The sequence below is a fragment of the Aulonocara stuartgranti genome (genome assembly GCF_965226115.1).
Source record: "Aulonocara stuartgranti genome assembly, chromosome: 12".
In the NCBI taxonomy this organism is placed as follows: domain Eukaryota; kingdom Metazoa; phylum Chordata; class Actinopteri; order Cichliformes; family Cichlidae; genus Aulonocara; species Aulonocara stuartgranti.
This window is the reverse complement of record NC_138948.1, coordinates 12246831-12259392: the sequence shown is the minus strand read 5'-3', so window position 1 is coordinate 12259392 and position 12562 is coordinate 12246831. Positions and strand designations below refer to the sequence as shown.

The 12562-nt window shown below is 40.1% G+C and overlaps 1 protein-coding gene across 21 annotated transcripts in view; it reads left to right on the top strand.

Annotated features, from left to right (window-relative positions):
* The window catches only part of gpat2 (glycerol-3-phosphate acyltransferase 2, mitochondrial), a 170840-nt gene that overhangs the window by 157213 nt on the left and 1065 nt on the right, over nucleotides 1-12562 (top strand). For all 21 annotated transcript variants that reach the window (XM_082553961.1, XM_082553959.1, XM_082553962.1 and 18 more), the window contains 6 exons: nucleotides 79-260; nucleotides 818-895; nucleotides 1616-1741; nucleotides 8825-8945; nucleotides 10226-10294; nucleotides 10668-10723. In XM_082553961.1, coding sequence (XP_082410087.1) covers nucleotides 79-260; nucleotides 818-895; nucleotides 1616-1741; nucleotides 8825-8945; nucleotides 10226-10294; nucleotides 10668-10723 — 632 coding nt within the window. The remainder of the gene's footprint in view (nucleotides 1-78; nucleotides 261-817; nucleotides 896-1615; nucleotides 1742-8824; nucleotides 8946-10225; nucleotides 10295-10667; nucleotides 10724-12562) is intronic.

The following is a 12562-nucleotide window of genomic DNA, read 5'->3' as shown; positions in this document are numbered from 1 at the left end:
ACACTTGCTTTGCCACACAACACCTGTGCTGCACATTTGGTCTTGAGGAGGCAAACAATAAAATGTTTGTGTTCGTAGCGTGTGCGGTGTCAGCCATGCTGTGCGAGGTGGCTCACAGTGGCGTCAGCAGCAGCGTGCGGAGTGACGTGGAAGGAGTGGAGGTCAAAGGTGACACGGAGTTTGATGTGGTGCTCTGCCAGTCTGAGCTCACTGCAAGAGCCTTGCAGCTCTGCCATCTCCTGCCTCCGGGCTTCATGCCAGTGAGTTTGAATTCATATCTCACACACACACACACACACACACACACACACACACACACACACACACACACACACAGCCAGCGTTACTCATTCAATGGATGTTTAATGGAGCTGAACAGCCATTCATCCTGCTCTGCTGCCTCTGTCTCAGCCAGAGAGAGGTTTTGGATTGTATGCGTGCAGTGTGTGTGTGTGTGTGTGTGTGTGTGTGTGTGTACATGCTCCATCAAACTGACTTCAAGGGCTCCGAATCTGAGCCAGAAATACTATTCCTTTTTGTTTCCCCACCTTTCATTTCGGCAGCTGCTCTTTCTTGTCTCTGCTGCTTGCAGCTACATTTCTCTCCCCATTCCTCACAGAGAAACATCTCTCCTGCTCTGATTCCCCTCCCGGGCACCCCTTATTCTCGTTCTAAGATGATTCCTACGTCTCTACTACACACCTTATGTTCCCTGTCAGCCGTCTCCCTCTGCATTTTTTAGATATGTGATTGGCTGAAGCTGTTTGTAACCTTGCCTCACCATTGAATCATTTGCCCTCTCACGTTTTCTCAATAGCCTTGTCAGTCTTCCCAGAGTTTCGCGCTGGATGCCATTGACAGTCTGGTTCGCTGTGGCATCCTGATCCAGGAAGAAGTAAGAAAAATTTTAATAGTTTTAAAAGTTGGGCCTTATAAAACTGCATAATTTAACAAACAAAACTGCACTGAAATCTTGTCCTAAAGGTAGTTTAATGAATTAAATATGTAATAGATCTGGTGTGTGTTTTACCCAAAGATGCAATTTTAATGTTACCTTCAACTCTTTAATGTTTTCTTTGTTTGAATTTGGTTTTATAACTATTTAAGTTACTCTGTACTCATTGGAGACTTTATATCATACACCTCCACAATCTAATGCAGTCCAGCACCGCTAATGAGGCCACAGTTCACCAGAGGATGGTGTTGTACTAGAGAGCGTTCTATTGCATTGCTTTTAGACTTCAGTAGAAATCAGGTTCATTTAACTCTTTACCCCTTTAAAGCCCACTAGGAGTAACTCTTGAAGCCTTTTTCTGAATGCATTTCAGGTCTGCTTACAGGAAAAGAAGTGTCTGGGTTTTCACCAGAAGGCTCTGTCTATAAAGGTTCCCTTGGAAAAAACTACTCCAGTGGTGGTCAAACCACATCTTTATTTATAGATACTGAGACATCAAAACTCGTGGTTAAGGGTGCAGGGCGGTCGTCAAATGACGTCTTTATGGGGGAAAGAGTTAAAGACACAATGTCATCCATTTATCCTGTGGTCTCCATTATATTTTGCATATTATGTTAACCAGAGCTTGCTTCTGTCTGTTCTGCCCACTATCCTCTGGAGGTTCCCAGGGATGTTCCCATCTGTGATTTCTGGAAGAAACAGGAGGGTCCTCTGACCTGGACCACTTCTGACGACCCTTATCACAGCGATTCTGACTGCGAGGAGCCGGACTTTTGCTCCTATAAGGTACAGAAGACCACTGGCTTTCCTGAGCCCCTGTAGCTCCTTCATCTCTCTTCTGTTGTGTCCAGTATAGAGCTGGTTCCACATCTTTCCACTGAGAGAAATAAAAAGACTGGATAGACTGAAAAGTTACATAAAAAAGTTGAAATGACTCATTTCAACGTCTGAAGTGAGTAGGCTTCATAGACACTGAAGTGACAGTTGAAATTTAAGGCCCACATCTGTTATGAAGCCTTAAGATCTGGTTGGCCGTGATTTTCTTCCCACGGATATTAACTCATCGTTCTCTAAGTAGCACTACTTAACATTCAGCTCTCCGATATGTTTATTATGGTAGTTTGTTCTCAAAAGGCACCGTTGTGGGACTGGCTGTGCGCTGGCCCAAACTGCCTACAGGACATGCACAGAAAATACCAGAACAACCACATGAAATATAACTTTAAAGCAACTGAATCTCCATTATAAAAGCACCTGCATGGATAGAGCCCACATCCTGAATGCCAATTAAGCAGTAAGGTCTTAGATTTAAAAGAAGTCCAACTGTCGTGACTGTTGGACGTGATATCCGACTTCCAAGGTGTCCAATTCACCAGCTGTCAAAGGTGCAGGCATGTTATTCGTATTCACTGCAGAGCAACTTTGAGGTGATGGTCTCGGGAGTCGTGACTGTGCAAATGTAAATCTGCATAGAGAAAGAGCAGCAGTTTTATCACATTGATGTGAGCAGGCATACTATTTAACAGCTCTGCTGGCAGCTATGGAGATAGCAGTAGCATTAACCAATGAAGTGTTTTAAATGCAAGCTTCAGCATCATAGAATCCAGTAAAGATGAGGATATTGTTATTCAAAGTTTTAGCATCCACGTGCTTGGAAGCATTTTGTTTTGCCAGATGATGGAAAAGGTAAAAAACTGCATATTTGCTTATCGCACATTAAAGAACCATAATGGCCGTGGGTGCTGTCATCTTAAAATGGCTTTTCCTGTTTAAATCTCGGAACAATGAACATTTGCTTACATTGTGAATAGTCGACACTATGAGCAGTTTAAAAAGAAAAAAAAGGTGATACCAGCACTTTACATTATGTTTTGCAATAGAGAGCATTTTCAAAGACTTCAGTGTATTAAGTCTTTATAGATGTGTTGGTTATAATATGTAGGACATTCAGTTATATGTGCCCACCATCTGTCTGTTTACAAAAGGCAAGCCATATATAGATTTGGTGCTTTTCAAGTCTGCCACTGAGCTCTGCATCATCATTGCTTCATTGCTTCCAAAAACACATCACCCTCCACCTCCTTGCCTCCTTCCTCCTAATAGTATTTAGTTGTACTTTAGTTGGTAATGTTAATTTGTTCATATTTGTTACAGGTTGTGTATCCCAGGTTCTGTGAAAGGAGTATTGTGAGCTCAGTGGTGCTTTGTGTGTGCTTCCTGGGATTTATTTCAAGCATCACATGAGAAAAGTCATACAGGCAAACAAAACTGTACTTTGTAATTCTCCAGTAAATAGTGGAAACCTACACCTACACTTTCAAATGAAAAAGAGCTGGCACATATACTTCAAGCTCGGGGGGAAAAAAAATCTAATGGTGTTACATTTTAGCTTCAGGGCATTTTTATGTTCCTATTAGATCATTTTATGATATGGACTGATAAATGGACTGACGTTATATAGGGCTTTTATCAAAGTGCCTTACAATTTGCCTCCCACATGCCCATTTACACACACACTTGTGTTTCCATTACCTCACAATCATTTCCTACAAACTTACAGACTGAAACTGCCACTTTTCTGAACCTAATTTTACCTTAAACTAAGTTTTCACAGAAAAACTCAAATTAGAACCTTTTTTCTTCCCAAACAGGAGTCAGGTGGTCAGAGCAAGATTTATATACCCACAACCTGAGCCATACAAGTATGCACACAGAAACTATTGGCAGTAAGGTGCCACGAAGATACTACCTAACCATAACCACTAGGGGCAGGGAGGGTAATTGGGGTCTTAAGCAAGTAGACTTTAACACGTGGGCAGGAAGTATCTGAGATCAAACGCAGACCACCAACCAGCAAGATGACCTTCTACCTTCTGAGCTACATGTCACATGATGTCATAATAGTAGGTAGAGCCGTCTTTCTGTATATGACCTGCTTTTCATATGAATGATTGCCAAGCGACACCTCTGAATACTGGAAATTGCACTCTTCAGTGTGGAGACTACTCTTCTTTTGTGCTTCGCAATTCTCTACTATTCATATGCCTAACTCTGGAAATACAGGCCCTGATTTTTTTTATAATTTAAAGATTTTACCAGCATCACCACACAACAGAAAGAGCATTCTTATGACTGGCTTTGCCACATGTAGCTCGCTGGTTGACTGCATAGTGCCACCCACGCTGGCATAACTTCTTCTCATTTCAGCTTTGTCCACCAAGGAAGTGCCGCACTACAGTTTACAAAGCTCCACTCTTTCAAACTCCATCTTTTAACTCTCTCCATCCAGTACGCTCATTTTTCTTATCCTGCCGCCTCTGCACTGCTATCCTCAGTTCAGGTGCTGAAGCAAGACTGCATACACCTACATAACAGACAGCAAAAAGTATTCCCTAACCTCAGTTTGCCTAGGTAGATTCACTTTTGTTTTGCAGGCAAGAAAAAGCAAGAAAACTTTGCTGTTTTGTTTTCCCAAATGTATGTATATTTTTTTTTGTTTGTGCGTATTAGGTTATTTATTCATGCTGCCTCTCAGTTATGTGAAACAAACCGTAAAATGCAATATAAATAAATCAATATGATCGACATTTTAGTGTTATTGGATTCTGCCATTTTCCTTTTGGATCCAATTTTATTTCTGTAGTTTAAAGCTCCTTATATTATCTGTGTAAATATTGTGCTGAAAATGCATTTTTTGTTGCACTTTGCAAACATTCATTCTTTGTGTAATGTCTTTGCTAAGCAGTCTCTCTGGACTTGTTTATACAACAGCTGCAGTGCTGACCTTTTTGTTGTGATGTGCTTTTACTGCTCGTACAACTCAACTCGTGATCGTTACTCTGACGGCTCTGTTTTCATCCTGTCATTTTTGTCTCCAACTTTTTCTGTGTATTTAAGTGCTTCACCTTTTTTATAATGATTGTTTAAACGCTAATTGAATTAGCCCAGTTGACTAAGTGGCACCAGTTCATTAGCAAAAATATAAAAAGTTGTTATAAAAGCTTAATTAATGCATTATTTAAAAAAAAAAAAGGATTGTATGCAGATATAAGGTGCTGTGCAAAAAGCCCCATTTCTTTATATTTTGGGTATCTAAAGAAGCCAGGCTTTCTTGTAATGTTTTAAAGTGGTCTTGAGAAATAATGTTCAAGGTTCTGAAGGCCTTTCAGTTTTTGTTTGGACATTACCTGCTTTTTCCACCCAGAGGGATGTTTTTTTTTATTGTTTCTTCACCCACTTAACACTGATCTGTGAATCAATACTTCGGTAATTAGGCACCAAACACAAGGGATGAACAAAGAGTTGTTTCTAAAAATAGCAGACATCTTAGTGAAGAAACAATTTTATTTTAGGTGCTTTATTTCTAGCAGCCTGTCCCGAAACATTTATTCTTATTTTTTTTAGTCGAATCTATGGATCTACACAGTTTGAAAGGCATAAACAGAGTTGTTAGCTGAAAACTTGGTGTATCTTGGGTGCAGTGTGTCCTTAACTGGATAGGTAGAGGACAGAAGAAAAAAAAGACCTAAAAATTATCAACAACATATGAACAGTATCTGAAAGTCATCTCCTTTAGAGAGAAAAAATCGACCTGACACAGAACCTGAGAAATGCATCCAGCCCTCCGACTCATCCATCCACTCCTCTGAAATGGTGGTAGGGTTGCTGTCAAGAAGCCATTCTTAGGGAAGGCAAACCAGGAGAAGAGGCTGAGGTGTGCCAAATTATACAAGAACTTGACTAAAAATCTGTGACAATAGTTCTTGATGGAGTGATGAATCCACATTTGACATTTTTGTTCAAAATGTCTACAGCCATCTGTAAAACACGGTGGTCTGTCATGGTTTAAGACTCTATTTCAGCAAGTGGTATTGGGAATCTTGTCAAAATGCATACCAGGTACCATCAGAAAGCATCTGACTGGAAACAGCATCATTTTTCAGCATAATGTTGATCATAAAAACACTTCCAGTGCAGTAAAAGCATAACTGATAAGAAAACCCCCCCCACAGTGGAACACTATCAGTCATGGAGTTGTCTCCCCAGACCCCAGACCTCAACATTATTGAAGCAGTGTGAGATCATCTTGACGGAGAACGGACCAAAATGCAGCCAGTGTCCAAAGAAAAGCTTTGAATCTCCTTCAAGAAGTCTGGAGAACTAATCCTGAAAAGTTCTTAAGAAAAGACGAGGAAGCTTGTCCAAGAGTTCAGACTGTGTTGAAGAATAAACATATCAAATATTGACTTTCAAGGCATAAACTATGCCTTACATACTGTATTTACGTGTTCGTTTCCACGTTTCAATAAATCACTGCACCTTAACATATTCCTAGCAAAATATAAAGAAATGAGGATTGGCTCAGACTTTGATATACTAATGTAAGCCCCAGCAACATTTAAGGTATAAGGAACAATTTTATTACTTGATCAGACATTTTGGTCTGTGGCCTTCATCAGGGTGTCACCCTGAATTATCTTAGACCTCTTAGGACCCTTGTTCTTCTCCGTGCACTTTGAAAGTTGTGGCAGAAACCTCCATTCTCTTTCCACAAAACCTAAAGTTTAGATGAGGAGAGCAGAATCAACCAAATATGAGCTGCAAGCTGTTTGGTGCAGTTGTGTAATGTCCAAAGAAAATGGAACATTTTACAGGAGCAGCTGAACTCCACATGATTATAATGTCCCCACACACTTTATCAAGTAGTTTAATGAACCACCAGCTTCATGGCCCCTCTCATTATCTGATGTACTCATTAACGCAGTCTTTATAGCAAAATTTATTTCCAGTTTCTGAGACAAATGAAGAGCATTTTATAGAGTAATTACACAGTTTATCCAAAGTTTGAGTACACAGCCAAGGACCTTAATGTCAGGCAATGAAAGATCAAATTTTAAAGCATTTATGGATATTTTAGAGAACAGTTTGGTTCCAGTTTTTTGGGCAGCTGTCATATTTCATCACGACTGCTGTGGTTAAATCCAAGTCCTTAAAGAAATGCTTTTCTTAGTCTGCTGTTCAGGAATCTGACTTGCTGAATCTTAGTTTTCTAAAGGTTTGGTTTAACAATTTTAAACACTGTTAATAAAATTATAACCAACTTCAGATTCAGTTATTCTGGACTGCAATAGTGTTCATATGCCGGAAGTGACCTTGAGCTACTGCAGTAATTCATGTTATGGCAAGGACCACTCCACTAAGTAAACAGAAAAGACACTCTATCTTTACTTTCAGACACCAAGGTCAGTCAGTTTAGAAAGTGTAGTCGTAAAATCTATCAAACAAAAATGGCTATCGTGTTGTCTGCTTCAGGAGAGGAAGGCCGAGACTTCCCTTTGCCGCAGAGGATAACTTCTTAGAGACTCAGAGATGAACAATTAACGGCAGCTCAGATTAGAGCCCACATCAGTGCTTCCCAGAGTTCAAACAGCAGACACATCTCAATATCGACTGTTCAAGGGAGGCTGTGAATCAGGCCTTCATGGTCGAATTGTTGCAAAGAAACCTCCCCTGAGGGAAACCGATAAGAAGAAAAGAACTGCTTAGGCCAGGAAAAAGGGATGGGAATCAAGACTGGTCTTTACATTGTCCAATCCATTTTTTCCTCTGGTAGTTGCAAAACCATGATGTCAAATTCACAGGAGTTGAGCTTTTCCACAGGTGAAATACGTGATTCTAAAGCTGGGGGGAAAAATCTGTATAGTCTTAATTTTTTGTTCTTCTTTGTACACAGATCAGGAGGGATTAAGGGATTTGTATCAAACAAACTGTTATCAATATCCATCCCTACAAAGAAACACAAAGAATGGGTTTCTGGGCTTTGATCTTAGTCGAAGTTTTGGGGTTTAGATTTTTGGTTCAGCCCACTGCGACTCCGAGAAGGTGAAAGGATGTCGTTCCTGCCGTGAAGCATGGAGATTGTTGGTAATACTGTTACAGATTTATCCACAATTGAAGAGATCTATACAACATCCTGCAGTGACACAGCATCCCATCTGGTTTATCATTAGTGGGGCAATCATTTATTTCTAACAGCTATTTGACCAGGAAGCAGAGTACTTCTAAACTTTTGGTAGGCACTGCAGATTAGTCTGTTGTTTGAAGTCATTGAGAAGGCTTTACTCTTTCATTAGTGTTTGTTTTCTTTGCTGGTCTTTCGCTTAAATGTAATGCACTTAAAAAAGGCCACTTGAGGCTGCATACCTCTGTCAAGGCTTAATATTACCTCTGCACCATTCATGAGTTGTGTATCTGGATTCGTTTTTTTGTATCTTCATAAAAACATTAAGAGATTTCTCAGATTTAACTGTGATATTAAAATTGTGCATTTGTTAGAATGTGACACAAAATGTCCAATTTACTCCCGTCTCACAATAGCAGCGAATCCTTCCAAAAAATCCTTGAATTCAGATCCATATTGGTATCGACTCCAAATGTTAATCATTTCTAAGTTGGGCCAAGCCCCACTTTTGTGAAGTTTTCATGCAGATCTGTCCAAAACTTTTTGAGTAATCCTGCTAAAAACGGACCAACAAACCAAACCAATCACACGGCTTACTTGGCAGAAGTAATTGGGCTCCTTCTGTCGTACCGTTAATAGTCTTGGATGTATTTATTATCCACTGCGATTTTCTTCTACAAACAGTACATCAGCAGCACTCTCATAAAAATATGTTGCCTTCAAATATTCAAGCCTCAGCGAGTCAACAGTTTATTTTGAGTAATATCACATCCCAGAGCTGTGCATCGTCCTCCTGACAGTGAGTTTAAGTATGTGGTATTGTAGTAGAAAATAATCTTTCAACTCTTCACTGCCTCATTCTGATTTACTCTTATGTGTCCTTCGTGGCCTGTGTCAACTTCTTCTAGATACGACAGCCAAGTCACTGTCCAGAGATGCTGTTCTTCCTCTGCAGAATGCTAGCTGGACATCTCAGGGCGCTATGCTGGACCACTATGGGGCTGGATCTCTTTGAGATGCCTCTGGCTGGTATGTGGACACTGTTTAAGGGAAGCTGGTCACCTGTGTTCAATGTGGGGTGGTAAACATTAGATAGGTCATAAATTCCTTTTGTGGTTACGAGTAATTTGGCAATCTCGTGATCTGGTATTAGAGTGACTTTTCAGTCAGGCCTACTCTAGTATCGATGCATGCAGTGAATGCTGGTGACATTTTTCATGTTTTGAAAACCAAAACTATACTGATTTAAACTCACCTGCAACAGCAATTTCCAAGGTGTGGTCTGCAGCCCCCTAGTGGCCATGAAGGTACTGCAGGTCAGCTACAAATAGTCACTAAAATTATAAAAACCCTTAATTGTTAATATGCAATCAAAGCATTTCAAACTAATTATGCATTAAGTATTTTTTTTATTTTAAATGGTCATTTATCTCAACAGTTTTTCATTTCTCTTGATTAGTGGTGTAGAAATGCCGTGTTGCCTAAACAAAACCTTTGACTGTCGAATCCACATCAAGTGGACTCCCAAAAGAGCAAAAATTAATCAATGAAAACAAAGTGCTGTTTTAATATGTGGGAACCTCTGCACTGCAGTGTTTTCTCACAGTGAAGCACTCACTGCTTCAACTAGAAATGCCATTCTGACCATTTTCCCATGTACATTTAAAAATGTTCCAGAAACCTAAAACCAGAGCACAAATATCAACTTTTGCCATAAATTGAACTCCCTTCTGTGTTGAAGATAATCACCAGTGATCAGAGCTGGTTCTCCAGCCACAACCCAAAGACCAAACAGCAGTCTTTATTGGAGGAGTTGGATTTTTCCAGGCCCAAGAAAGACCATCAGGTCAAAAACAGAATGTGAAGCACGCACATTGTTCTTTTTTTTTCCACGTTAACAGTGATGTACCTTATTAATTTATCCCCCATGTTCATATTGTGAGTGCAGAGTTCTACTATATCACCCTGTAACATCTGAGAGTGAGCATTAAGCACCAATGACCCGAGCTGCAGGGTGTGCTTTTGGCCACACAACACTATAGCCACTTACACTCCCCGCCCCCATTCGCCAGATTTAGCTTCTAGTGACATCTTCCTTTCCCACAAACTCAATGCAGAGGTGACCAAGGAGAGGACCTTGAAGGGGATACAAGCAAAATTAAAATCAGATATGGTTTTTGCTTTTACAGGACGAATCAAAGAGCTTTTATCTAGTAGCTTTTATAATAAGATGGCTTTATCTTAGCAGATTGTTCTCGCTTTGTTTCGCTTGAATAATTGCCTCCATTTTCATGTCTTTCCTGCTGCAGAAGCTGAGTTCGTGGCTCAAATACACTCACATCTTTGTGACACAGCAAATAAGAAGAAACAGCACTATGGTGAGTTCAACCTGACATCCCCCTGGAAAAAAAAAAACTCACAAAGATCTTCCATTTTTGTGTCAAAACTTTAAAAGCTTGTCACCTTGCCTTTTTTTAAAAAACTGATTCAGTGTGTGTTGTAACAAAGGTACGTAGACCAGAGAAAAAAAACAGCTCCTTTCACTCCCATCACATGCTATCCTCCTTGTTTAAAAAAAAAACACCATAAAAGATAACCAGAAAATACCCAAATGACCCTACAATGTTACACTCTGAAAAAAAATACAGTCCCACTGGTATGGCTTTGTTCTCCTATCCCAACCTGCTTTTTCTATATTGGATATCTGTCTGTTCTTTTGTTTCATGTGCGTCTTTTTGCTGTATCTCACAGAGAGCTGCTCAGAGGAGGCAGCGCACACTGCAGTCAGAACACTAATAGACCTGGGGGTGAGTGACAGCCTGTGTGTGTGTGTGTGTCTGTCTGTCTGTCTGTCTGTCTGTCTGTCTGTCTGTCTGTCTGTCTGTCTGTCTGTCTGTCTGTCTGTCTGTCTGTCTGTCTGTCTGTCTGTCTGTCCGTCCGTCCGTCCGTCCGTCCGTCCGTCCAAATCTGCCTGTGTGCCAGGAATTATAGCTCCACTCAGGACTCAAAGTTGAGGTGCAATCCAACTCTCAAAAAGTTGAAGTGATCTCCAAATCACTATTAATCAATCAAACTGGTGGCATTTTTCAGTGGCTGTGAACAGAAACCTGATGTTTGATGCAATAGGAAGCCTCTCTGCCTGGCTGGAACCAACCAAATCCAATCATGTAGGAGGCAGAAATGTCAGTTCATAAAGAGAATTCACTGAGCCAAAGACATGAGTTATTTAAAATTAGGAAATGGAAAAAAGTAGCGCAGACAGGTTGAGGTCTCTTAACTGTGACAAAGTGGTTTACATTTGACATTCAGGTCTTTAACCTTTCCCACCCCAGAGGTCCCTGTGCCGGTGCCATTTTTGGTAGGGTTGCACTGAGAAGTTTTAAAGCAGCATTTACACATGAGATCAGTGTTTACAGTCCCATATTTATAAGGCTCTAATAAACTCTCTAATTCACAGTTGGAAGTAAAATGATCGATAGAACAATCAATAATAGTGTCTCATTATAACCTCACTGTTTTTAAATGAACCTGTAATGCTGCTATCACAGTCTATTTCTGTTTTTACATTTTCTCCCATTCTAAGTTTGGACTAAAGATTAAAACATCTTTCGATCTCTGTAGATGTGCTGCGGTTCAGCTTCTATGTGGAAAAGGCTCCTCTAAATGTTGGTTGGTTGGGATCAATGATGCATCACTCTAATCCTTCCATCTCGAAACTTCAAATATCATAATTTTTACTGCATTCATTTCACAGCTGCAGTTCCTTGAGACTTTACACGCTAAATATATGACCCCCTTATAAAAAGTGATTTGTGATTACAGGTTTTTCTACCCGGAAGAATTTAAAACTACTAGACTCCTTTCAGTAATAAGAACGTAACCTTGAAAAAGCCACATGTTGTGGAGTGCAGGAGTTATACGCGGAATAGGACTTATTTTAACAATGAAGCATTGTTTTGATCTCACTGAAGGATATTATGCTGCATATTTTGCTGGAGTGTATGAAGCAACAAAACTTGTTTTTTTGAGGAATCCTCTGTGGCACATTTCTCTTTCTTCCCGTTGGGTGTGAGATGACCTGATATGAAAGCACTCCACCAGGGCACAGTGAACTCTGGATTAAACAGAAACTTTGATGAGACTGGATAAAGGCCTCATGTATATTGTGATAGATTATCATGCTGCTGCAGCTTTCAAGTCTGCGGATGTTTTTTTTGTTTTTTTTTTCTTTTCATAAAATGAAAGTTGGAACAGAGCAAATGGTTTGTCTTGCAGATGAATATGAGCCTCTCTTATCTCCATCTGCTGTGATTCTGCAAACAGCAGCAGGAAATATTGAAGAGAAAGAAGAGCAACCAACTTAAACTCCGAAATCTGAACAGAAACGCAGGATTTTCCAGAATGATTTATTGTGTAGCTTTTGTTTAGTGTTGGTTTTATTCATGTAAAGGAGTAAAAAGCACCGTATAAATGAATGTTACTTACTTTTACCTTTTGTTGTAGGAGGTATGATTTTCAGAAGAAAGAGCAAAGAAGCAACATTTTTATCCCTACTCTACCACTACACCAGCCTTTCAACTCGGCAGGCAAAGTGTCTGCTCCCATCAGTCTTCTCTTTCAGTCTGCGGGTTGGGAATCGCGGTCTT